Source organism: Macaca thibetana, chromosome 5, assembly GCF_024542745.1.
Source record: "Macaca thibetana thibetana isolate TM-01 chromosome 5, ASM2454274v1, whole genome shotgun sequence".
Lineage (NCBI taxonomy): Eukaryota > Metazoa > Chordata > Mammalia > Primates > Cercopithecidae > Macaca > Macaca thibetana.
Window position 1 is genome coordinate 79,148,315 of NC_065582.1, and position 27,815 is coordinate 79,176,129.

At 38.6% G+C, this 27,815-nt stretch overlaps 2 protein-coding genes across 2 annotated transcripts in view; one reads left to right on the forward strand and one right to left on the reverse strand.

Moving 5' to 3' along the window:
• CASP6 (caspase 6) overlaps positions 1–27,815 on the forward strand; it is a 252,125-nt gene that overhangs the window by 73,638 nt on the left and 150,672 nt on the right. The window lies entirely within an intron of this gene.
• LRIT3 (leucine rich repeat, Ig-like and transmembrane domains 3) lies at positions 1,416–26,466 on the reverse strand. The gene is made up of 4 exons (XM_050791059.1): positions 26,351–26,466; positions 22,491–22,963; positions 4,422–4,727; positions 1,416–2,696 (listed from the first exon to the last, which is right to left on the reverse strand). The coding sequence occupies exons 1-4, from the start codon at positions 26,464–26,466 to the stop codon at positions 1,561–1,563; spliced, it is 2,031 nt and encodes a 676-aa protein (XP_050647016.1). The 3' UTR covers positions 1,416–1,560.

Below are 27,815 nucleotides of genomic sequence, written 5' to 3' on the forward strand. Positions count from 1 at the left end.
TAAGATTTATGAAAGTTGCATCTGTGCTGAGGTGGCCTTGTCTCCTGGAAATCACTGGGCCAGGTTGCATCCTGCTAAGTTGCATGTAATATCAGCCCTGTGAGATGCTTGAGTGGGTCTTATCACTATCATTAATCTTAAAGCCACAAGATGTCTCTTATAGTACACTACAGTTATTAAAATATTCCCTTTCTAAAAAAGCTAAATTTTATTTATGAACTCCTTTCCTATGTACTTAAGTTCCCCGATGTTTTTAACCTAGGAAAAGAGTCTAACCAAATGAATCTACTGAGGCTTCCCTTTCAAAATCCTCAACTATCCTTTGGGGTTCTAAAACAGACTTTCAAAGGGCAGTAAGAATTTCAAAAGCTTTTTCTTTATCAACAGAAATCAAAAGATAATATGGCAGAAGACAAACTGCTTGGCTTGTGATTCTTTGGCCACTTGTATATCTTCTGACAAAGCAGAAGAAAGAAGGAATGAAGGAAGGAAAGGGAGGGAAGACCAGGAAGGAAGAAAGAAGAGAGAAAATAAGAGCAAATAGCAAAATATTAAAAGACTGATTTAAAGTTATTTTTAAATATCCATATTATCTGTCAGCAGATGTGTTTCAATGCAACAGTTACCATTTTTAAAGAAATGGTCTATTTGTCATAATCCTCTTTGTATACTTACTTTTACTAATACCTATATTTCTAAAGAAAAGCAAACATTTTTCTTACATGCAATATGAACACAACTCTATAGTATTACAATGTATAATGGTATGAAGAGACAGAGCCCTCCCTCCCCCATGAGTTAGATTTAACCTTAGTGAACAAAAAATCCTTTGTGATCCCACACTCTCCATTAGGCAACGTCAGAAAACGTCCACAGAAAATGCCATAATGCACTTCGAACATGAATAAACATCAAGGCTTAGCTGGCTTTGCTAATGTTTCCTCGTTACTCAAAAAACTGTATTTTTAAATACAGAGTTCATTTGCTACTTTCATATGAACTTATTTTTTTTATTTATTTATTTATTTTTTTTGAGACGGAGTCTCGCTGTGTCGCCCAGGCTGGAGTGCAGTGGCCGGATCTCAGCTCACTGCAAGCTCCGCCCCCCGGGTTTATGCCATTCTCCTGCCTCAGCCTCCCGAGTAGCTGGGACTACAGGCGCTCGCCACCTTGCCCGGCTAGTTTTTTGTATTTTTTAGTAGAGACAGGGTTTCACCGTGTTAGGCAGGATGGTCTCGATCTCCTGACCTCGTGATCCGCCCGTCTCGGATATGAACTTATTTTTAAGAACTAAAACAGTACCCTAAAAAGTATTAATAATTTAGTAAGCAACACTCTAAAAATTATTTCTGTAGACCTTTTCCACACAAGAAAAAAAATCAACGTTATTTGTCTTTTCAGTTCAGAGGTCTCATGCTATTTTTTAAACACACTTAAAAGCATTCCATTTGTGATTTTCACACACAATGTGAAAGTCTGTCCAAAAGTCATCCAAACCTAGGGTCAATTATACCCTTAGATGCTAATTTTGTAGCTCACATGCACCTGAGCTGCACAACCTTAGCAATAATGCTCTGGTCTGGAACTTTCACTTTTAAAAGTCACCTGAGATTCCACACTTGACCTCGAACAAAGCAGCAATTTTTCTGAGTCATCCCTGTGACTTCGTGTCCAGAGCTCACCTACACTTTGAGACCTGGGAAACAGGGTCTCAAATTGGATATAAGTCTCTTTTGCCAAATCATCTTCCCAAAAAGGTTCTGACTTACATTGCAGTTTGCAAACTTTGTACAACAAGAAACAAATCAATAGTAAGACAACAACACAGGCAGTACTGGTCACCACGAGAAGGAGAGACCATTGAGAATCATCTCGTTCTACTGTTTCGGTAGAAAAGGTGATGCATTGGTCTTTCTGGGGAGGCACTCCTTTTGGACAGACACAGGCCATGTATTGCCCACCAGGTTCCAAGCCATCTATGGTTACTTGGTTCTTGCTGGAGTCTGCATTCAACAGCAGCAGGTCCTTCCCACCATACTTGGAATACAACACAGTCACTGCAGAGTTATGTGTGGTGTTGATCATATTCCACGTCAATGTCACACTCTCTTTAGTCTCGCTGACCACCCTGAGGTTTTCTATTGTGGCATTTGTCTCCGTAAGCATTGTGTGATCCAACAATGCCAGCTCTTCTTTCTTCCTTGTGCTGGCTGGAGGAAGCTTACTTCCACTCTTTGCTGCCTTTAAATTTCTTTTCCCATCTGGGTGGAGCTGGAATGATTGCTTGTTGGCCATGGTGGTGGCTGAGATGCTTGTGCTCAGAGTTGTGATTGAAGAAACAGTGGAGGAGAAGAAAGGAGATAAAGAGAAGGAAGCAGTAGAGGGAGGAGACAAAGTAGAAGCAGAAAAAGAAGATGTAGGGGAGAAGGAAGAGGACCAAGGATATGATGATGTGCTAGATGTAGATCTTCCAGATCCCGGCTGGGCATCCCACTCAGGATGATATCCAGGTCTTTCAGAAGTGTCTGGTGGTATCGGAGTTGTGGTAATGCCAAGCACTGTCACAGTAACCACAGCTTCTGACATCCCAGCCAGATTTTTGGCCTTACACTTGTAATCCCCAGCGTCTTTGGAAGAAATGCCTGTCAAGCTCATTATGGACCATCTGACTCCTTCCTCTGGAGATTCTTGTATTACTGGAAGAAAACAAATGTATACTCTGTGAGGAACAAAAGGAAAATTCAAGCAACCATGCCAACTGAGGAGGAAACAACTATCCGCTCTACATGCATCTCTCACAGAAACCGAGAGGGAAATGGCACCCTGCAAGTCTCTGACAGTGGGCGATGGTTCTGCAAACTGCTTACATCAAGGTCTAGGAGCTGCCAGGTGTTGTGAGGTCTGTATAGGGAACAGTATTTTTAAAAAATAAAAGGCTGGGAATCAGGAGACTTGGGTTTTGAAACTTTTGCCCACTAAATAGCATGTGGTTGTGAATAAGTCAATTCCTGTCTTTAGGCCTCTGTTTCTGCATTTATAAGAGGATGAGATAAAGTAATCTCAAAGGTCCCTTTCAGTTTTAAGTCACTGCGATTCTATAGAATGTTTATCATATGACCTTACATAAGTATTGCTTATGATATGTTTTCACGGTAATAAAATGCATATATCCTTCTAGCCAGAGGTACAGCAGATCATTTTCTGGCATGGCAGAGTCATCATTTGTATTTGGAATGATTTATTTTATATTTAACTTAGATAAACTAGCAAATCATGGATTCTTCTGTTTACAGAATAACATATAATTTTTTTAAAAATCAGAATTTTGCTATCCTAAACTCTGATATCTGGGTATATTTTCATTCTGTCTTGATTTCAGAAGCTTTTCAAAGAATAATAATGCACAGAACAATATCCCAGTAACCCAAAACTTAACTCACAAGCTGAAACTGTGGACCATTGACTATCTATATATAGGAACATTAGACCTTAACTTCTTTATTTCCACCAGGTTTCATTATTTCAACCTGAATTTTAGTTTAATTTTGAAGAGTTTTAAAAATATATCACTTTAATTGTCAGAATAACACTCTTGAAACTGGGTACAAAGCATGCATATTGTCACACTAGAATCTGAAAAGTCTATATAATCAATATTTCTAAAAATTATACTTTTTGATTCATAATAAGGTCTCTATGTAATTTATTATTTAAATAATTATTCAAAAATGAGAGACTTGTACAAAAGCCTTGCTCCACCCGGCGTTTTTGTTGTCGTCGTTGTTGTTGTTTTATTTTGGAGACGGAGTCTTACTCTGTCACCCAGGCTGGAGTACAGTGGTGCAATCTTGACTCACTGCAACCTCTGCCCCTCAGGTTCAAGCGATTCTCCTGCCTCAGCCTCCTGAGTAGCTGGGATTACAGGTGCGCACTACCAAGCCCGGCTACTTTTTGTATTTTTAGTAGAGATGGAGTTTCACCATGTTGGCCAGGCTGGTCACAAACTCCTGACCTCAGGTGATCTGCCCACTTCGGCCTCCCAAAGTGCTGGGATTAGAGGCGTGAGCCACTGCACCCGACCAGCAAAAGGCCCTTTTTAAAAAATTGTAATAGTTGTATATTTTGAAGTGAGCTGTATCCAAGATGATGAAGCAAGACAAAGGCATTGTCTGCCATTGATCCATTCACTGCATTGTTTCATTCTACCTAAGAAAAAGTTTTGATTGTCTAATTTTATCTAGGTAGTTAGATAAACTGAGGAGAATACTAACCAATAAAATGTACCTTTAAAATCCCTTGCACCCAATAATCTTGAAATATTTTATTAGTGTTAACTAGCTAATTTCAAATCACACAAAACATGATGTTAACTTCAGAGCTTAGTAAACTCCTTTGATCATGGGGCTGAATTAAGAAAATACCTGTATAATTAACTGGCGAGCTGTCAGATCTGGTCCATGTGAGCTGTGGGGTGGGGAAGCCAGTGGCATCACACCGCAGTAGAACATTACTGCCGAGAGCAGACATGATTTTGGTGGCTGAGGTCATCACTGATGGTTTCAGACAATGTTCCAATTCAGCCCGCTGAAACAAAATTCCTGTGAGGCGTTCAGGTTCACTGCAAGTCATCAGTGGATCCAGAAGCACTATAGCAGAGTCAACAACCTTTGACAACTCGATCATTTTGGAAATACGACAGTCACAGAACCAAGGATTGTCCTGTAGACCTAAAACAGAAGGTGGGAAAGGTTGACAAAGATAATTCTGATGACTCAGTTTACATCCTACCTCTTGAGGAGGTAGGGATCTACACTATCTCCCTAAAAACAGAAGTGCTTTGAGGGATGAAGCAGAGTCACCTTTATGTCAGTTTTGCTCTGCAATCCAGCAATCTCGATGAATATATCCTGTCCATTAGTTCAGATCATTAATAATCATGGCTAATACTTATTGAGCATTTACTCTGCTAGATTATCTTCTAAGCACTTACCTGTATTATCACATGTAATCCCAATAATCCTATGAGAAAAATGGTATTATTATCCCTATGTTAATGATGAAGCTCAGACTTCATCTATCCCTATGTTAAAGATGAGGCCTCAGAGGGGCCCAATAACTTGGCCAAGGTCACAAAGCTAATTAGTATCAGAGCTAAAACTTTAATCCAGGTACCACAGAATGCCACAATACAGTAATAAAGATCTTTCAAAGGTGTTATGAAAGTACCTACAGTATTGTAAGTGTTATAGGGTGCTCAGAGGCACCAAATTCAACCTGGAATAGGTTATGGTTTTATGTGATTTGAAGGTGTATTGAGGTAATGCAAGCTTTGTGTGGCAAAAAATACAGAGTGAGATGCTGGCAATGGCGGGAGAGAAGCCTAAAAAGCTGGTGGAAGCAAGAACGTGGCTTGGCATGAATGTCATATGTGGTGACCATGAAGGTGACTTGCTCAATACTCCTTCAAGAGAGAATCAGCTGCAAGCAACGCGGTTAGCGGACAGCTTCCGGTTGCAAGCATCTTCAGGATGTCTCACTTTCAGAATTGTTAGCAGAAGCCTTTGGGCCTTCAAGGAGGCTATCAGTGACAGCTTGAAGAAAAGTGAGTAAAATGTTGCTGGAAACTAGAGGAAAGAGGATCTTTGCTATGGAGCAGCAAAAAGTTTAGCAGCACTGTCACCTGTGGTCCACATGGAAAGTCAAAAACATATTCAATGCAATGTGGTCTACCTAAGGATATTTCCACAAAGACTGTTCAAACTACTCCCTGGTGTGTTTCAGGTAATAAAATATAAAGGAGAGGCAAAGTTAAAGAAGAACTGTTAAATATAAAGGAACCGAAACTTGTTGAGTTCAATTAAAAAATTGTTTCTTATTCTCGGCCTCTCCAAAATTCTCAAATTAAGATAGAACTTCAGAGCAAACATCAAATCCAGGTGGGACCATAAAATTTTGTACTAAAATCTCAGAAGGATCTAAAATGGAGCTTTAGAGCATTCTGTCAGGCAAAAGTCTCTCTAGGATCTAAGGAGTGATGTTCCATAACAGCCTCATATAAAGCCCAAGACAGAAAAAAATTTATCACAGAGATTTGTGGTTATAGCTTTTTACTAATGGAGTGGATTATAAATTGAGAAGAAAAGACAGAACTGCAATTTTACAAATTCTAACCATGGTGGAAATGTAACTGTTAGTTCATAAATTCTAGATTTTTATTACACTTTTTAAAAATTATAATAGCAAGTCATGACTGGCTCATATTTTTCTGCCAGTATTGGTAAAAGTTTACTTTTTCATCTCCTGTTTTAGAAGTACGCTTTTCTTCCATGGGTGAATAACTTTAAACTTTTCCTCTTATATTTAATGTTGTTAATCTATACCTAGTTATTGAACCAATATTAATTTGAATTCTATTCTCTTAACTGTTGATTCTTTCATACAATATTATGTGATAAGCAGACTTTCTGGCTTATTTTATATTGCTATGACTACGTGTGGCTCTGGAACTTAATGTCTGGGCTGAAATCTCGGTTCTATCAAGCTTCACTCCCACGAGTAGATATCTATAATAACAACCTCTCTCAGCCTCATCTATCGAATGCAGTAGTTCTTTCATAGAGTTGCATGAATTTTTAATTACATAATTCATGGAAATTACCTTGAACAATGGTTTATTCACAGTAGAATCTCTGTGACCTTTAAACTTCCTTGCTGAACACAGTACTTAAAATCTTTTGTAAAATATAGTCATTTCAATCTCTGAATAAGTAACAAATTTCATACACATAAAACATATTCCCTATACTAGAGTCCATATTTTCTTGATCTTAACAAAAGAAACCAAATGTAATACAATCTGTACGTCTACTAAGAAAGAATTCAAAAATAAGTACATAAGTAATGGTGGAGATATGATCTGGTAGATACCGAAACACCTATAATAATGCAGTCAGTTCGTAGACATTCAAAAACCCACTTCACCACCAGATACCACATTAGATATTCGGTCATTATTGTTCATATTAGTTGACCTGATATGTGAAGGCCAGATTTAAATATATGAAAGAGAAATTTTTAAAAGTAACAGGAAATGACATTCTCACCAACTTTACTGTGCCTGGGTTCCTGATGAGGCTCAACCATTAATTAATTCTGTGACCTGGATGATGCAACCTTGCTGAGCCTCAGTTTTCTCTTCAGCAAAATGGGAGAGTTGACTAGATACATGCTAGAGCTTTTTATACCCGTAATGTTCTATCTGCCTATAAAATAAAAATAATGATCATAGACTAAAAGAAACCATAGATGGAACAACAAACTAACACTAAAATCCATCATCACTCAGTAAAAAGCAGAAGAATATGATAGAATACCTAATTTGTAACATTTTTATCTCTATTGATTGAGGTGCTAAAGATAATCTGTGGATCTAGACTCTCCTAATAGTGCTTATTTTTAAACGTTAAATCTTTCAAATTTGTGACTTTTCTATGTCTACACTGATACACAGTTCAAATGTGAATATCATACAAAGTGAAGCTAGTTTATCAACTTTGACTATAATACAGACTAAAAGTAGTCAATTCTCATTTTATAAACAATATAACTGGTTTTACTTATTAAAATTGAGGGGAGGAGGAATCACTAACCTCTTCCAAAGGCCGAAATCCCTTCAGTAGTTTATTTTACTTTGTACATGTACTTTTTACATTAACCAGTTTTGCTTATATACATGTAAATGTTATTATAAAGAACTAAATTTGGAATTAGATTGTTTGACTGTGACCCACACGATTTAACAAAGTAATCAGGTCAGTTTGTGTGTAACGTGCCAATAACCTCTACAAAAACTTATAAAAGATTAAAAATGTTGTTATCAATTGGTATTGTCAGAATTGTGAGCTGTAGTTTGCAAGAAATCAATGAAATAATATATGGCTTGTCTCTCACAAGTAATAAAATCTCAAAATGAGGATCCAATCATGTGTCTGCTCCCTGAGCGAGAGATAAAACCAGCGAAGAGAAGAGCACAGGACACACCCTGGCAAGTGTCCTCTAGGACAAAGGGATGTTATCATGGTGCCTAAGAGGAGGAGAGGGGATATTTTAAGTTAGATAAAAACAATCAAAAAATTTAGAAAGGAACATGTAAACACCCACCTTAATACAGTAAGAATTCATAAATAGAATGATACTAAAACACTTATATTGAAATAAAAGGTTACTTATATTTTATATCTATAAAATTTGTGTCAATATTCTATATATAAAAGCTATGCTCATCATAGCTATCTGATTTGATTTTAAGATTTTCTAAATCTGCCAGCACATCAAATTTATTCAGTCATATAATATGTATAGACTATTTCATATTTTGAAAACACTTCAACTTATGCCAGATTTTTTTCTTTATATAATACTAGCAATGCAAGTTACAAGTTGCTGATTGCTTCCTATGTGGCAAAGACTGTGCTTGTCCAAAACTGCAGAGGCTCTGAGATTTGACCCTACTTTAGGGTAGCCAACCTATTCCAGTTTGCCAGCAACTCATTTCAGTTTGCCCAGGACTTTCTTGCTTTTAGCACTGAGAGGTCCACATCCTGGGAAACTCCTCAGATATGGGCAAGTTTGCCTGCCATCATTTTATGGATGTTGGTAGAAGACACAAGACTCCTGCTCAGGGTTGAAGGAGTTCATTGCTCACAGCACTGAAGGGAGACATCTTTATTATACTGGGTAGTAAACATACTTACCCTTTGCTCTGGAAGGAGATATATTTTAACCTCCAAAGCTGTTCTCTTGAAAACAGCTTGAAAAGGTAATGCAGAATAAAAGGTAATCCTTGAAAAGGTAGTGCAGGATAAAAGGTAATCAATGTCTGCCTCTGCTCACAAGACACGCAGAGATTCAGGAGATCAAAGAACAGCACTAAGCGTCTGAAGGATGGTCTGACTCAATCCTCACAAAAGCATGGGATAGGTAGTACTATTATCATCCCCATTTTAAAGATGAGAAAACCAAGGTTCAGGAAGCTTAAGGAATATGCCCAAGGTCACACAATTGGACAGCCAGGATTTGAACTTCAGCATCCTGATCTTGAACCACCATGCTGGTTAAAGCTCTTAACCACCCACCACAGTGGTTAAAGGTCTTAACCGCCATGTTATGCCTTATACCATACCTCTGGCATCTGGTATTATTCTTCCAATTTTACACCAAAGGAAACCAAAGCACAAAGATATTACTACCTTGACTTTGTAAATGGCTTAGAATCCTACATCCCAGATTTTTTTTAGCATCATAGTCTAACACCCTTTCTATCATAACTCATCTCTTTGCCATCTAAAAACATTTAGAGTCACAGTAGCAGTCATAAGTGCTATTATCTACAAATAAAAAAAATGTCCAGGCACAATGGCTCACACCTGTAATCCCAACACTTTGTGAGGCTAGGTGGGAAGACTGCTTGAGGTCAGGAGCTCAAGGCCAGCTTGTGCAACATGGCGAGATCCTGTCTCTACAAAAAATACAAAAATTAGCCGGGTATGGTGGTGGCACTTGCCTGTTGTCCCAGCTACCCAGGAGGCTGAATTGGGAGGATCAACTGAGACCAGGAGGTTGAGGCTGCAGTAAGCTGTGATTACGCCACTGCACTCCAGCCTGGGTGACAAAGTGAGATACTCTTTCAAACTAAAATAAACTAAAAATTTTAAAATGTTAAAGCAGCACTATCTGGAGTATAAATGTTTGCATAGGGAAAGATTCAAGAGCTATAATGTTAACAATTTATTTCATGCTTTGAAATTATTAAAAAATGTATTAATGGTGAAAGAAAATTCTTTAAAAAACTAATTTAACTGGTTATATATAAAAGTTATGTAAATATTTTTAAATCCCTCAAAAATAAAATGCCTATTTACTCCAGCTTGAAACATCTAAGGTCAAAGGTACAAATTTTAAAACCTGAATAAAAATCGTGATTCAAGAACTGAATACATTTAAGTGTTTTTTTCTTCTGAGGACAAAGGTAAGAACTCTCTCAAGTTAAACTGTTACTTGTACTGCATTCCTTCAAGGCAACACATCAACTAAAATTATACTAATTTGCATTAATTAGTTGACTTTATATAACTATTCTTGGATGGGCCAAGTGAACTTTATCCTTTCTAAAAGAAGAATATTTATATGCATCAGAATAGTTGGACTAAATGTGCTATTTTTGTGTGAAAAGTGAGCAATAAATTTTTGTACAAAGGTTATTCTGAGGACTATAAGCCCTTGAAGACAAAGACTATGCCTACTCAGCTTTGTGGAGACAACAGTGTTTAACAATTCAGTGAGGAAAGGAACGTCTTTTTAATGAATGGTGCTGGAACAAGTGGACACATATTCACAAGCATGTAAACCTCAACCCCTGCTTTACACAATACAAAAACTATTTTGAGATAGATAACAGCTATAAGCTTAAGAGCTAAGAATATACAGCTAAAAATTGAGTATAAAGGCTAAAACAATAAGAAAATATCATATCTGTGATTTTGAGGTAGGCAAATATTTTTTAGATGATACACAGAAAGCACTAACTATAAAAGAAAAAAACTAATCAATCAAATGTCATCAAAATGTAAACCTTTTTTACCAAAGACACCAGGAAAAAATAAATAGGTAAGTCAGCCTTGGAGAAAATATTCACAATGCATATAACAGACAAAAGACTTATACTCAATAAAGAAAAGACAAATAACCCTTAAAAACTGAGCAAAAGATAGTTCATAAAGGAAGATATACAGTGACCCATAAGCAAATGAAAATCTGGCTAACGCCATTAATAATTAGGGAAACAGAAATTAAAAATCACATTGTGATACTGCTTCCTCACGAAAAAGACCAACATCATCAACTGTTGGTGAGGATATGGAGCAACCAGACTGTCATGCAGTGCTAATAGGAATGTATAATGTTATACAGCCTCTTTGGAAAATGGGCAGTTTCCTTAAAAGTTATACATATAGCCATTATTTTTTTCCTTTTGTTTTTCCACCCAGGATGGAGTGCAGCGATGTGATCTCAATTCACTGCAACATCCGCCTCCCAGGTTTTTCCTACCTCAGCCTCCTGAGTAGCTGGGACTATAGGCATGCACCACAACACCTGACTAATTTTTGTATTTTTTAGTAGAGACAGGGTTTCGCCACATTGGCCAGGCTGGACTCAAACTCCTGACTTCAACTGATCTGCCTGCCTTGGCCTCCCAAAGGGCTGGGATTACAGGCATGAGCCACTGCGCCCAGTCATATAGCCATTCTATAATCCAGCAATTTCAATCCTAGGAATTTATCCAAGAGAAATGAAAACATGTGCCACAAAAAGCTTTGTATAAGAATGTTAATTGCAGCTTAATTTATTATTGCCCCAAACTCAAAACAGCCCATGTGTCCAACATCAGGAGAAAGGATAAACAATTGCTTCATTCATACAACTGAATACAATTTTGCAATAATGAACTACCAACACATGCGACAGCATGGATGATTTTCAAAAACATAATGCTCAGTGAAAGAAGCGTGGCACAAAGGTGCATCTTATATGATTCCATTTACATAACATTCTAGAGCAGACACAATTAACCTATAGCAATGAAAATTCAAATAGGTGAGGCAAGATTGACTAGAAAGAAACACAGAACTTTCTGGAGTAATGGAAATATTCTGTATCTTGATAATGGTGTAAGTTACATAAGGGTATACATTTATCAGAAATTAACAAACTGTAGACTTACAATCCTGCATTCCACCTATGCAAAGTATACCTTAATGTCTCCATTAAAAACAAGGTTTTAAAAAGTAAAGAGTGATGCTTTGGAGATTAACTGTAAATTTGAAACTTGATTCTGCCTTCTTACTAGCTATAGAAAGAAGGTGAGGATTAGAGCACCCAGCAAGGCATGAGTCTTACCTATGCGGATTTGTTTCCTCAAACCAAAAAAAGAGTGGGGCACATCTACAGAGATTGATAAGTGTTTTTTGAAATAAATTAACACCATTTTAGAAAAGTCTGGAAATACTAGGGCTGCCACCACCCTTCAGGCAATCTCCATTTCAAATAGGAAAAGAGCCCATGTTTACAATTCAGCAAATTTGGGTACAAGTAAAACAACACCCCCCAAAAAAAGCATTTCATGTTTTATCCCACCACAGGCCTTTTTCTCTAAGACAAACAGTGTCAGGACTTACGGAATATGCCTGTGTAAATATTTACTTAATCTTGAGAAAGAGGCCATGGAAACTTACCTGCATTGCAAATCAAAACCTAGTTTTATAGTTAATTCCAATGTTTATTTGCGGGGCAATAGTTTAAGTTTTCATGGATACAATAAAGGACAATTTTACTAAGTTGATGTTTTTACTCCTGTAGAAGAGAAAGAGTAATTGAAAAACCTCACCTTAATTTTTTTATTACATAAATATATGGATCTAAAGTGATCAATAAAGTAATGCATATATGAAGAAAGGAACTCTGTTATTATTATATACTTTGCATTACAAAGAAGGGAAGACGCGCCTGGGTTCTGGAGCCAGATGGCCTGTCCTTAAAGCTCAGCTCCACCACTATGTGTTGAGTGAATCTGGGCAAGTGTCTTAACTTGTGTCTCATTTTTTCATCTGTAAAATGGGCATGAAGTGGTATTTACTACAGGGTTGATGTGAGACTAGAAGTTACATAGGTCAAGTATAAGAACCAGACCTGGCATTGAGCAACTCCATCAAAATTAACTATTAGTGTTATTATTACAAATAGAACCTCCATCTGCTAACAATAATCAACACAGAGTAATAAAAACTAAGTAAAAGCAGACTCTATCCCACTATAACAGCACAGAGGCAAATTCTACGGGACACCTGGAAAGATGTAATTGCTATACTTAAACACTAAGTTCTAGAAAATCTAGGACTGGTACTCATCACTATATTCAGTGATGCAACTAAAAGGCTCAAATATTGTTGGAATAACAAAAAGGCCAAACAAAGAAGTCTTTATAGGACACTCCCATCCCAGTCACAACTTCTACAGATAATTGTTGATCTAAAAGCATAATCTCAGAGACTATAGACTTCATATTCTAAAGGACTGCTACATGAAATATTTCATTTCTTCTCATTACAGTCCTGTGAACAAAATGGAGCAAACCCTGCCATCACCATTTTCCAGATGAAAACACTGAGTTTTCTGTGTGTGATTTATCCACATCAATTAGTCCTCTCTTATTCTCCTTTTGGGAACATATCGAACATGGCTTTGCTAAGGTCAGCTGCCACTCAACATGCTTCAAACTATCCTTTGTTATTTATTATCATGCATAATCATTGCAGAACATTTTGGAAATGTAGAAAAATGAAAAGATGTCCCACTAACCAAAGAAAATAGCTAAACAGTTAGTGAATTTTTTTCAGTCTTTGTCTTTGCACATTTTTACATAGTTATGGTAATGCTTTTTATACAGTTACATAGCCTTGTTTTAAAATTTAATGTTATACAGAAGTATTTTCAAGTTACCACCTTTTAAAATCTCTGGGCCCTAAAATGCAGTTAAAACTGTTTGGGTAACTTCCCATGGACAGTAAAGTTTCATAACCCTTTCCCTTTGATCCCTAAGTTCCCATCCAGATTTAACTCCCAAGGGAAAAATATGAATGTTCTATCAATTGCTTCTTCATAGTAATGTTAGTAACTGATCATTAGAAAGCTATTAATTGCAATTTAGTAATTGAATTTTATTTTCTACTATATTACTCCATTGGGTTAATTCTATTAGAACCAAGAATTACTTTCCAGGAAACTTAGAAAAATAGGTAGGGAAATAGAATCTTCTAGCTATTAACCTTACTCATAAGGTTCAGATTGGTGGCTAAAATAAAGTAAATAAATACCGCAGTGTAGGTTTACGTGTGCCTATCAGTGTATATGATAAGAACTCCACAAATATCTGTTAAGTTAAACTAATGTGATTTTATTCTCTAACCCATTCTACAATAGTACTTTTATTGTCTAACAAAAAAATGTTTAAAGGACTAGATGAACAGTGGGGAAAACGTGAACTAGCTACATAAGAAGAGCTTATATGAGTTTTCCTCTTTCTACCTGGTTCTTATTAGTCATATTTTTAGACTCGTAAACACCAAATACATTGACATTTCAACAAAAGCAATGCTAAAGTTATGTAAGTGCTGTTACAGCAGTTTCTTTTTTTACAAATATATATTTTACTTGTGCTTTATTTCAGCAAATATTTGATCATGTGATACTGGTCAGGAAGGATGCCTGGCACAAAGTTAGCATCTATGTTGTCTCGTACTCCAAAAGGCTTATAAGTCATTTCACTGGCCAAATGCCCAGAAGTTCTTTCATCTTCCTGAGAAATATAACCTCTGCTGCAGCTATGATGAAAATAACTTGGGAATGGACAACACAGCCTTATTGGGTGAAAAAGTGGAACAAAATTTTAGCACATCTAACTGATCGATCAAAGCCTCAGGCTTGTGTCTCATACAAAAGATTACAATGCTTCACTGCCTATAGATACCCCTGAAAAGGGTCCAGTTCACTAATTTCAATCAGGCAATCACATGTTCTAGGCATTCACCATGTACAGAACTCCATGCAAAGCTCGCTCTGTCTTTCTCTTGATAGATAGATAGATAGATAGATAGATAGATAGATAGATAGATAGATAGATAGATGTGTGTATATATATGTATATATATAGTATATATATAGAGAGTGTGTGTGTGTATATATATATAGTGTGTGTGTGTGTGTGTGTGTATGAAGAGGCAGAGAGGGACTTACTGGTAGAAGGAGATTACATTTTAAGAACCCCAGAGAAGGTGGCTGGCAAGATGGCCAAATAGGAACAACTCCAGTCTGCAGCTCCCAGTGAGATCAACACAGAAGGCAGGTGATTTCTGCATTTCCAACTGAGGTAGCTGGCTTATCTCATTGGGGCTGGTTAGACAGTGCGTACAGCCCACGGAGGGCAAGCCGAAGCAGGGTGGGGCGTCACCTCACCCAGGAAGCACAAGGGGTCAGGGAACTCCCTTCCCTAGCCAAGGAAAGCCATGAGGGATTGTGCCGCGAAGGACAGAGCACTCCAGTCCAGATACTACACTTTTCCCATGGTCTTCGCAACCCTCAAACCAGGAGATTCTCTCTGACGGCTACACCACTAGGGCCCTGGCTTTCAAGCACAAAACTGGGTGGCCATTTGGGCAGACACCGAGCTAGCTGCAGGAGTTTTTTTGCATACCCCAGTGGTGCCTGGAATGCCAGTGAGACAGAATTGTTCACTTCCCTGGAAAGGGAGCTGAAGCCAGGGACCCAAGTGTTCTAGCTCAGCAGATCCCAGCCCCACAGAGCCCAGCAAGCTAAGATCCACTGGTTTGAAATTCTCGCTGCCAGCACGGCAGTCTGAAGTCCACCTGGGATGCTGGAGCTTTGTGGGTAGAGGGGCATCCGTCATTACTGAGACTTGATAAGGTAGTTTTCTCTTCACAGTGTAAACAAAGCCGCTGGGAAGTTCAAACTGGACAGAGCCCACTACAGCTGGGCAAAGCCACTGTAGCCAGACTGCCTCTTTAGATTCCTCCTCTCTGGGCAGGCATCTCTGATAGAAAGGCAACAGCCCCAGTCAGGGGCTTATACATAATATTCCCATCTCCCTGGGACAGAACACCTGGGGGAAGGGACGGCTGTGGGTGCAGCTTCAGCAGACTTAAACATTCCTGCCTGCCAGCTCTGAAGACAGCAGCAGATCTCCCAGCACAGTACTCGAGCTCTGCTAAAGGGCAGACTGCCTTCTCAAGTGAGTTCCTGACCCTCATTTCTCGTGACGGGGAAACACCTCCCAGCAGGGGTCAACAGACACCTCATACAGGAGATCTCTGGCTGGCATCTGATGGGTGCCCCTCTGGGATGAAGCTTCCAGAGGAAGGTACAGGCAGCCATCTTTGCTGTTCTGCAGCCTCTGCTGGTGATACCCAGGCAAATAGGGTCTAGAGTGGACCTCCAGGAAATTCCAGCAGAGCTGCAACAGAGGAGCCTGACTGTTAGAAGGAAAACTAACTAACAGAAAGAAATAGCATCATCAACAACAAAAAGGACGGTCACACAAAAACCCCATTCAAAGGTCGCCAGCATCAAAAATCAAAAGTAGATAAGTCCAAGAAGATGAGAAAAAAGAAGCACAAAAAGGCTGAAAACTCCAAAAACAAGAATGCGTCTTCTCCTCCAAAGGATCACAACTCCTCGCCAGCAAGGGAACAAAACTGGATGGAGAATGAGTTTGACAAATTGACAGAAGTAGGCTTCAGAAAGTGGATAATAACAAACTCCTACGAGCTAAAGGAGCATGTTCTAACCCAATGCAAGGAAGCTAAGAACCTTGAAAAAGGGTTAGAGGAATTGCTAACTAGAATAACCCGTTTAGAGAAGAACATAAATGGCCTGATAGAGCTGAAAAACACAGCCTGAGAACTTCGTGAAGCATACACAAGTATCAATAGCCAAATCCATCAAGGGGAAAAAAAGGATATGAGAGATTGAAGATCAACTTAATGAAACAAAGCATGAAGACAAGATTAGAGAAGAAAGAAAAGGAACAAACAAAGCCTCCAAGAAATATGGAACTATGTGAAAAGACCAAACCACTTATGTTTGATTGGTGTATCTGAAAGTGACAGGGAAAATGGAACCAAGTTGGAAAACACTCTTCAGGATATTATCCAGGAGAATATCCCCAGCCTAGGAAGACAGACCAACATTCAAACTCAGGAAATACAGAGAATACCACTAAGATACTCCTCAAGAAGAGCAACCCCAAGAAACATAATCTTCAGATTCACCAAGGTTGAAATGAAGGAAAAAATGTTAAGGGCAGCCAGAGAGAAAGGTCAGGTTACCCACAAAGAGAAGCCCATCAGACTAACAGCAGATCTCTCTGCAGAAACCCTACAAGCCAGAAGAGAGTGGGGGCCAACATTCAACATTCTTGAAGAAAAGAATTTTCAACCCAAAATTTCATATCCAGCCAAACTAAGCTTCATAAGCAAAAGAGAAATAAAATCCTTTACAGACAAGCAAATGCTGAGAGACTTTGTCACCACCAAGCCTGCCTTTCAAGAGCTCCTGAAGGAAGCACTAAATATGAAAAGGAACAACCGGTACCAGCCACTGCAAAAACATGCCAAATTGTAAAGATCATCAACATCATGAAGAGACTGCATCAACTAACAGGCAAAATAACCAGCTAGCATCATAATGACAGGATCAAATTCACACATAACAATATTAACCTTAAACATAAATGGGCTAAATGCCCCCAATTAAAAGACACAGACTGGCAAATTGGATAAAGAATCAAGACCTATTTGTGTGCTGTATTCAGGATACCCATCTCATGTGCAAAGACACACATAGGCTCAAAATAAAGGGATGGAGGAATATTTACCAAGCAAATGGAAAGCGAAAAAAAGAAGAAGAAGAAGGAAGAAGAAGGAAGAAGAAGGAAGAAGAAGAAGAAGAAGAAGAAGAAGAAGAAGAAGAAGAAGAGGAGGAGGAGGAGGAGGAGGAGGAGGAGGAGGATGCAATCCTAGTCTCCGATAAAACAGACTTGAAACCAACAAAGATCAAAAGAGGCAAAAGAAGCCCATTACGTAATGGTAAAAGGATCAATGCAACAAGAAGAGCTAAGTATCCTAATTATACGTACACCCAATACAGGAGCACCTAGATTCATAAAGCAAGTTCTTAGAGATCTACAAAGAGACTTAGACTGCCACACAATAATAGTGGGAGACTTTAACATTCCAATGTCAATATTAGACAGATAAACAAGACACAAAATTAACAAGGATATTCAGAACTTGAACTCGGCTCTGGACCAAGCAGACCTAATAGACATCTACAGAACTCTCCACCCCAAATCAACAGAATACACATTCTTCTCAGCACCACATTGCACTTATTCTAAAATTGACAACATAATTGGAAGTAAAAACACTCCTCAGCAAATGCAAAAGAACAGAAATCATAACAAACAGTCTCTCAGACCACAGTACAATCAAATTAGAACTCAGGATTGGCTGGGCACAGTGGCTCCCATCTGTAATCCCAGCACTTTGGGAGCCTGAGGTAGGAGGATCACAAGATCAGGAGTTCAAGACCAGCCAGGCCAATATAGTGAAAACCCATCTCTACTAAAAATACAAAAAATGTGCTGGATGTGGTGGTGGGCACCTGTAATCCCAACTACTTGGGAGGCTGAGGCAGGAGAACTGCTTGAACCTGGGAGGTGAAAGTTGCAGTTAGCCGAGATAGTGCCATCGCACTCTAGCCCAGGTGACAGTGCGAGACTCTGTCTCAAAAAAAAAAAAAAAGAACTAAGGATTACGAAACTCACTCAAAACTGCACAACTACATGGAAACTGAACAACCTTCTCCTGAGTGACCACTGGGTAAATAACGAAATTAAGTCAGAAATAAATAAGTTCTTTGAAACCAATGAGAACAAAGACACAATGTACCAGAATCTCTGGGACACAGCCAAAGCAGTGTTTAGAGGGAAATTTAAAGCATGAAATTCCCACAGGAGAAAGTGAGAAAGATCTAAAATCAACACCCTAACATCACAATTAAAAGAACTAGTGAAGCAAGAGCAAACAAATTCAAAAACTAGCAGAAGACAAGAAATAACCAAGATCAGAGCAGAACTGAAGGAGATACAGACCCAAAAAACCCTTCAAAAAAACCAGTGAATCCAGGAGCTTTAAAAAAAAAAAAAAAAAAAAAAAAAAAAGATTAACAAAATAGACAGCTAGCAAGACTAATAAAGAAGAAAAGAGAGAAGACTCAAATAGACTTAATAAAAAATGATAGAAGATACAACCACTGATCTCAAAGAAATACAAACTACCATCAAAGAATACTATAAACACCTCTACACAAATAAACTAGAAAATGTAGAAGAAATTGATAAATTCCTGGACACATACACCCTCCCAATACTAAACCAGTACGAAGTTGAATCCCTGAATAGACAAATAACAAGTTCTGAAATTGAGGCAGTAATTAAATAGCCTACCAACCAAAAACAGCTCAGGACCAGATAGATTCACAGCTGAATTCTACCAGAGGTACAAAGAGGAGCTGGTGCTATTCCTTCTGAAACCATTTGAAACAATAGAAAAAGAGGAACTCATTTTATGAGGCCAGCATCATCCTGATACCAAAACCTGGCAGAGACACAACAAAAAAAGAAAATTTCAGGCCAATATTGCTGATGAACATTGACATGAAAATCCTCAGTAAAATACTGGCAAATCAAATCCAGCAGCGCATCAAAAAGCTTATCCACCACGATCAAGTCGGCTTCATCCCTGGAATGCAAGGCTGGTTCAACATATGCAAATCAATAAACGTAATCCATCACTTAAACAGAACCAATAACAAAAACCACATGATTATCTCAATAGTTGCAGAAAAGGCCTTCAATAAAATTCAACACCCTTTCATGCTAAAAACGCTCAATAAACTAGGTATTGATGGAACGTATCTCAAAATAATAGGAGTTTTTATGACAAACCCACAGTCAATATCATACTAAACGGTCAAAAGCTGGAAGCAGTCCCTCTGAAAACCGGCACAAGACAAGGATGCCCTCTCTCACCACTCCTGTTCAACACAGTATTGGAAGTTCTGGCCAGGGTAATCAGGCAAGAAAAAGAAATAAAGGGTACTCAAATAGAAAGAGAGGAAGTCGAATTGTCTCTGCATATGACATGATTGTATATTTAGAAAACCCCATCATCTTAGCCAAAGCTGATAAGCAACTTCAGCAAACTCTCAGGATACAAAATCAATGTGCAAAAATCACAAGCATTTCTATACACCAATAATAGACAAATAGAGAGCCAAATCATGAGTGAATTCCCATTCACAATTGCTAAAAAGAGAATAAAATACCTAGGAATACAATTAACAAGGGATGTGAAGGACCTCTTCAAGGAGAACTACAAACCACTGCTCAAGGAAACAAAAGAAGACACAAACAAATAGAAAAACATTCCATGCTCATGGATAGGAAGAATCAATATCATGAAAATGGCCATACTGCTCAAAGTAATTTATAGATTCAGTGCTATCCCCATCAAGCTACCATTGACTTTCTTCAAAGAATTAGAAAAAACTACTACTTTAAATTTCATGTGGGACCAAAAAAGAGCCCATATAGCCAAGACAGTCCTAAGCAAAAAGAACAAAACTGGAGGCATCATGCTACTTGACTTGAAAATATACTACAAGGCTACGGTAACCAAAACAGCATGGTACTGGTACCAAAACAGAGATATAGATCAACGGAACAGAACAGAGGCTTCAGAAATAACACCACACATCTACAGCCATCTGATCTTTGACAAGCCTGACAAAAACAAGCAATGGGGAAAGGATTTTCTATTTAATAAATGTGGTTGGGAAAACTGGCTAGCCATATGCAGAAAACTGAAACTGGACCCCTTCCTTATACCTTACACAAAAATTAACTGAACATGGATTAAAGACTTAAATGTAAGACCTAAAACCATAAAAAATCTAGAAGAAAACCTATGCAATACCATTCAGGACATAGGCATGGGTAAAGACTTCATGACTGAAACACCAAAAAGCAATAGCAACAAAACCCAAAATTGACAAATGGGATCTAATTAAACTAAAGAGCTTCTGCACAGCAAAAGAAACTATCATCAAAGTGATCAACAAGCTATCAAAGTGATCACAAGCTATCAAAGTGATCAAAAGTGATCACTTTGATGAAACTATCATCAAATCACTATCATCAAATGATGATAGTGATTCATCAAATGATGAAACTATCATCAAAGTGATCATCAAAGTGATCAACAGAATGGGAGAAAATGTTTGCAATCTATTCATCTGACAAAGAGCTAATAATATCCAGAATCTACAAGGAACTTAAACAGAGTTACAAGAAAAAAAAACAACTCCATCAAAAAGTGGGCAGAGGATATAAACAGACACTTCTCAAAAGAAGACATTTATACAACCAACAAATATATGAAAAAAGCTCATCATCACTGGTTATTAGAGAAATGCAAATCAACACCACAATGAGATACCATCTCACACCAGTTAGAATGGCAATCATTAAAAAGTCAGGAAACAACAGATGCTGGAGAGGATGTGGAGAAATAGGAATGTTTTTACACTGTTGGTGGGAGTGTAAATTAGTTCAATCATTGTGGAAGACAGTCTGGCGATTCCTCAAGGACCTAGAACCAGAAATACCATTTGACCCAGCAATCCCATTACTGGGTATATACCCAAAGGATTATAAATCATTCTACTATAAAGACACATGCACACGTATGTTTATTGCAGCACTATTCACAATAGCAAAGACTTGGAACCAACCCAAATGCCCATCAGTGATAGACTGGATAAAGAAAATGTGCCACATATATACCATGGAATACTATCCAGTCATAAAAAACAATGAGTTCATGTCCTTTACAGGGATATGGATGAAGGTAGAAACCATCATTCTCAGCAAACTAACACAGAAACAGAAAACCAAACACTGCATGTTCTTACCCATAAGTGGGAGTTGAACAATGAGAACACATGGACACAGGGAGGGGAACATCATACACTGGGGCCTGTTGGGGGGTAGGGGTCTAGGGGAGAGAGCATTAGGAGAAATACCTAATGTAGATGACGGGTTGATGGGTACAGCAAGCCACCATGGCACGTTTATACCTATGTAACAAACCTACACGTTCTGCACATAAAGTATAATAATAATAATAAAAAGAACCCCAGAGAAATACACATAGAACCTAAACAAGGCCAAGTTCAAAATTCCAAAACTAGTCACAGCTAAACTAAGAGATCAAATCAGTTAGGTGAACCATTTCGGGCCAGTAAAATAACTGATGTTTCCACCATTTCCTTTTAGATTATGGAAATTTAGAAGCTATTCTTCCTAACTAATGAAGCCACTGCTATCGCATAAAGATGCCAGTGCCCCTCTCCTGCTCCTGAAGAACCTAATGAAGAGTTGAAAAGCCAACTGAGCAGAAGCTGGTACCAGAGTATGGAGCAATGCTGTGCTCACAAGAGTCTACGCAGGTTGGTGGATTCTGTCTGTCAGTTGGAGGCTCTTTAAGAGAAGAGGTCCTCTCTCCATTTATGACTCAAGTTCTCTTCCACTTTTCCACCATGTATGTACACACACATGCGTGCACATACACACAGCCTTTTCACCTTACACAGGGGAAAGAGGTAACTTGACCTAGGTCCACTGAAAGTGCAATTACAGGGTAAAAAGCCAAATCCAGTAAAGTTTAAAAGACTGGACAACAAAAGCTATGCATAGCAAAGTATCTATAGATGAAAAGCCCAGAGGCTCGTGAGCTTACCAAGAATAATCCTGCTTGGGGAAAGGTCCAGGCCCCCAGAAGGTGTTGTAACTAAATGAGACCAGCTCTCCCGGAAATCTGGTGGCAACGTGGTGAGTCTGTTGCTTGATAAATCCAAGTAGGCAAGGTTCTTCAGATACCTGAGTGCCTCATTTGGCACACTGGTTATTTTGTTATTGTGCAAGTCCAGGGTCCTCAGAAGGGGCATGTCCAGCAGAGATGCCCAAGGGAAAGCAGCCAGGGAATTCCCATCCAAGCGCAACTCATGCAGTTGCTTCAGGTTGTAAAAGCTGCTGGGGTCAATGCTGGCCACGGAATTGTAAGTCACCCAGAGATACTGGAGCTCCACCAGGTAATAGAAGGCCTCCGCCGAGATTCTGCGGATGACAGTCTTCTCTATGCGAAGCTTCACAGTGTCCACAGGGAGGTTCGTAGGGAGCTCGTTCATATCCATGTCATTACATAGCACCAACCTAGTGTCACAACATGAGCAATGTGAGGAAACTCACTTTCCAACACCCATTTGAAAAAATTACTTCTCATTTGAAAAACGTATCAATTTTCAGCTGGACAGTGGCTCACGCCTGTAATCCTAGCACTTTGGGAGGCCAAGGTGGGCCTTGGTTCAAATCTAACCAAGGTCTAAGGTCTGCCACGTCCTCTGTGGCCATGGAAAACCACTTCACCAGTGTCTCAACCTAATTTTCCCATACGGCACTGTTATGGATGATTAATTACAATGGATGTAAAACTCTACAACTTCCTAGCACATAATATGTACTCAGTAGGTATTTGCTGCTACTGTCAATAACCTCGGTTTTACATGGAAAGTAACTGAGGCCCAACAACATTCAGTAACTTCCCAAGGCCACCCAGCTAGTGGGTTTCACAGCCACCTTTCAAAACCACTTCTTTCCAACTTAAAGTGGACCTCTTTAGGAAATGGCCCATTTTAAAAGAACCCCTGTTAAAATAATAAATCAATCCTTTTTAAGAGAATAACTTATTTAGGTGAAAAAAAAGTGTTCACAGTACATGTTTAAAGTTGAGCTCTGTTTTAACAACGTGACTTACACATTGCTTTCTGCCTAAGGAATAAACCAGAAACTAGGAGCTGACCTTGAGCGAGTCACATTTTGATCTTGTTTCTTGGCACATATAAAACAGGCTTAGAAAAACAACACTGGGCAATGTGGCTCATGGCTGTAATCCCAGCACTTTGGGAGGTCAACGTGGGCAGATCACCTGAGGTCAGAAGTTCGAGATCAGCCTGGCCAACATGGCGAAACCCCGACTCCACTAAAAATACAAAATTAGCCAGGCGTGGTGGTAGGTGCCTGTAATCCCAGCTACTCAGGAGGCTGAGGTGGGAGAATCACTTGAACCTAGGAAGCAGAGGTTGCAGTGGGCCAAGATCATGCCACTGCACTCCAGCCTGGGTGACAGACTGAGACTCCATCTCAAAATAGAGAAAAAAAAAAAAAAGAAAAGAAAGAAAGAAGAACAACACTGTCCCATGTGTAAATTTAAACTATGAGGAATCTGAGAATTTAGATTCATTTTAGCCTGGAAAATGACTTTTTAATCTCCTATGAGATACTCATCTGTATTACAAAAAATAATAAGAAGTTTTGCAAAGTATCATCTAAATTATAACACACTATAAATTCAGTAAATAATTACAATAAAATAACCCTTTAGTGAAACACATCACATTAAATAAGTGGATTTGAAAAACCAGCTCATAATGTAAACAGACATAAGCAGCATAAAGCTGCAATGTAGTGGTTGTATGGTAGTGGTAGTGTTGTCTCATTTCTATAACTTCAGAAGAAGACCTCATGGAATCTTTGAAATCCCGTAGGGATATCTCTTACTTTTCGTCGCTATTTTGTATCACAGATTTCAGGGCTACTTTATACCAGAATGGTAGCAGTTTCTACTCATTAAGAAAGTATTGGCCGGGCGCGGTGGCTCATGCCTGTAATCCCAGCACTTTGGGAGGCCGAGGTGGGCAGATTACCTGAGGTCAGGAGTTTGAGAACAGCCTGGCCAACATGGTGAAATCCCGTCTCTACTAAAAATGCAAAAACTAGCCGGGCATGGTGGCACATGCCTGTAATCCCAGCTCCATGGGAGGCTGAGGAAGGAGAATTGCTTGAGTCCAGGAGACGGAGGTTGCAGTGAGCCGAGATTGTGCCACTGCACTCCAGCCTGGCCGACAAAACAAGACTCTGTCTCAAAAAAATAAATAAATAAAATAAGTATTTCAGCATGCTATCATAGAAGAAAGCCTAGTTTGTACACTGAAAGGTTTAGCATCTTTATGAACTTAGTTACTAACACAATTACATGATCTAGGACAAGACATTTGGTCTCCATACAGTTTAGTTTCTTCACTTATAAACTGACAAGGGGTTGAACTAGATTGTTTCTTGCCAGGCCTAATATTCTATAATTTTTATAAAATCCATCAATAATGGGGTCACCACAAAGAAGGAAACATTTCTGTGATAGTTTCTCAAAAGTACCCTGGCCTGATCCTTCACTGCTGCACATCCCTGGACAAGTAGGCCTTTAACTTGCTACATTCCCTTCATCGTCTTTAACCACCTGGTGAATATGTCAAAAAATACCAAGAATTGCTTAAAGTTTATACAATAACAAGATAAGCTTTTCACAAATATGTCTTAGTTATTATTATTTATTTGTTTAAAGTTATAAGACATAAATTGGGCAACTCTTTTAACAAATTATTTTGTCTGAGACACTGTTTACTTCAACCAAGTCACGAATAATCTGATTTTATTATTAAATACTCTCTCAAAAAAAAAAAAAAATTCAAGTTGTAGGCCAGGCGCGGTGACTCATGCCTGTAATCCCAACACTTTGGGAGGCTGAGGCAGGCGAATTACCTGAGGTCAGGAGTTCGAGAGCAGCCTGGCCAACATGGTGAAACTCCGTCTCTACTAAAAATACAAAAAAAATTGCAGGGCGTGGTGTCAGACGCCTGTTATCCCAGCTAATCGGGAGGGTGAGGCAGGAGAATCACTTGAACCAGGGAGGTGGAGGTTGCAGTGAGCCGAGATCACACCACTGCACTCCAGCCCAGGCGACAGTGTGAGACTCTGTCTCGAAAAAATAAAAAGAAATTCAAGTTCTACTGTGTTTAGCTAGCAAGAGTTCTGTTTTCCATTTAACATATCTAAAAGGCCTCATGCACATTATAAGCAAATAAGTATTCTCGCTACACAGGTAGATGCTAAAGCAACCTAGAGATTGAATAACTTCTGTGAGATCCTACAGTGTCTGCAACAGACAGTATCTTTTTCAATCTTCCTTATTTTGTAAATTCCATCAGCTTAAAATGGAAAAATTCTAACTATCAACCTCTCTAACTTCACTCTTGAGATCTTTCTTTCTGCCACTCAACTGACATGAATAATCCTAAAAGGAAGTGGAGAGTCACGAAAGCAAAGGATCTGAGCATGTCCTGCAGCTCCTGTTCAGCCTGCCCTCAGCCTTTCTATAATCAAGGGCTGAGCTGGCCACGCACCTTTAAATGGTTTGATCTCAAGCAACATTTTGCAAACATAAGCATGATAAAAATTTTGGAACACAGAATGTGTTTAGAAATTTCCGGTAACTTGAGAGACCTTTAAGAGTTAAACTGCTCGAAATGAAAACAGTGAAGGAGTAGGTGACCAGTATTAACACAATTACGTTAGAGCTTACGGACACTAAACATTCTCTTCTGCGATTTCTGATCCTCAAACATTTGCTTTCAAAAGTGGGCTTTCTTGTTTGGGTCCTTGTTGTCAAAATAATGAGAACATTTAGTAGCAAGCAGAGGAGCATACCTTGATCCTGAGCCGTCATTTCTGCCGTGATAATCACAGGTGCACTGTGAAGGACATGAACAGCCCACTCCTTCCAAAACGTTAAGGACAATGCACAGACATGCAAAGAGATGCATTGCTCCTTTTAGAGGTTATTTAAACAAAAGGTAAAAACCCAATCCTAAGCATTCAGAAACTGGTGTGCCTGGAATACAAACAGCCATTTAGTAACAGCAGATTACACGGGATTAGCTGAGATCTGTAGTTACTTAACCTTCAAGTGTATCTTGCAGGAGATCAATTGACCCAGCCTTTGAATACGGTTTCAGCAAAGTAACACATTCTAAGGAAAATGAAAATCAAACACATGACAAGCAATTTCAATAGTTACCCATGTCTAGATTTGCAAGGAAATGCCTATTAAATCCCTTTCCTCTGGATGTACTTGCCACTACACCTTAAAAATATACTTAATGTTAAAAATAATTCAGTCTTGGCAGATGCAAGAAAATTCTGTAGATTATTTACATGTTACAACATTATAAAATGCTTTACATTTGGTGTTTGCCAGCATGCATAACTAATTCAGTTTTACAAAATTTAGTTTTAAAAATAGAAGCACATGACATAAAAATGATTTAGAAAAGAATTATGGATGTTGCCACATACTGGCTATCTCTAAAAGTAAAGTAAAACAAGTCTGTTACATAGATTTTATAGGGAAAATGCTTCCACCCACTACTAATGTGGCAGGACTAAGTTCTCCAACGAGAACGTGTTCTGAGACTCTTCCGGGTCATCTCAGTGTGTGGAAGGTTTATCCCAGCCGTTTATTTTTAATGCAGGCAGCTATCTCTGTTCAATAGTTTCCCAAGTTATCGGCATCAAAGCCATATTTGAAGATCAACTCTAATTCTTTCAGCTATACTAGGCTCTATCAGAAAATAAAAATTAAACGTAATTAAATTTAAGACTATCTCCACACCCATAAAGTGGAGAATCCACAGGGACAATCAAGGATGTAAGTAATAAATATATGTCATTTAACCTTCTTAGTGGCTGCTTGTAACCATCCTCTTTAACTAAAAACTTTTTTAAAAGAAAATTAATTCTATAAAAATAAGCATATTACGGAAAATGTTATTTAAAACTAATATAATTTATATAAAAACTCTAGAGTCTGAAAAACTCTAGAGTCTGAAAAACTGTGCTCAATTAAAATAAAATACTGCAGGTTTTCAGATTCGGCACAACTCGTTTGTTCATCAAATATTTACTGAGTACTTATTCTCTGCTGAGCACCGAGGGGTACAAAGAGGAATAAAACAGTTGTTACACATAAGGAATGCACACGATAAAGAGAGGAACAGACTACTAAAGCAGCACCAGAAAAGAGCATCAAACCCAGCCTGTGTTAGTCAATCAAGACTTTCTAGGGTGGGTGGTGCCTGGCTGCCTTTTACAGGGTGCATGAGGGTGTATTATG

Bases quoted from the DNA above. Each gene is read 5' to 3' on its own strand.
- LRIT3 (XM_050791059.1), bottom strand. From the start codon at position 26,466: ATGCATCTCTTTGCATGTCTGTGCATTGTCCTTAACGTTTTGGAAGGA. The intron at 4,728-22,490 runs GTAAGCTCACGA...CTTCTGTTTTAG, and splicing joins CCCAAGCAGGATTATTCTTG to GTCTACAGGACAATCCTTGG. The intron at 2,697-4,421 runs GTATTTTCTTAA...GTTTTCTTCCAG, and splicing joins CTCGCCAGTTAATTATACAG to TAATACAAGAATCTCCAGAG.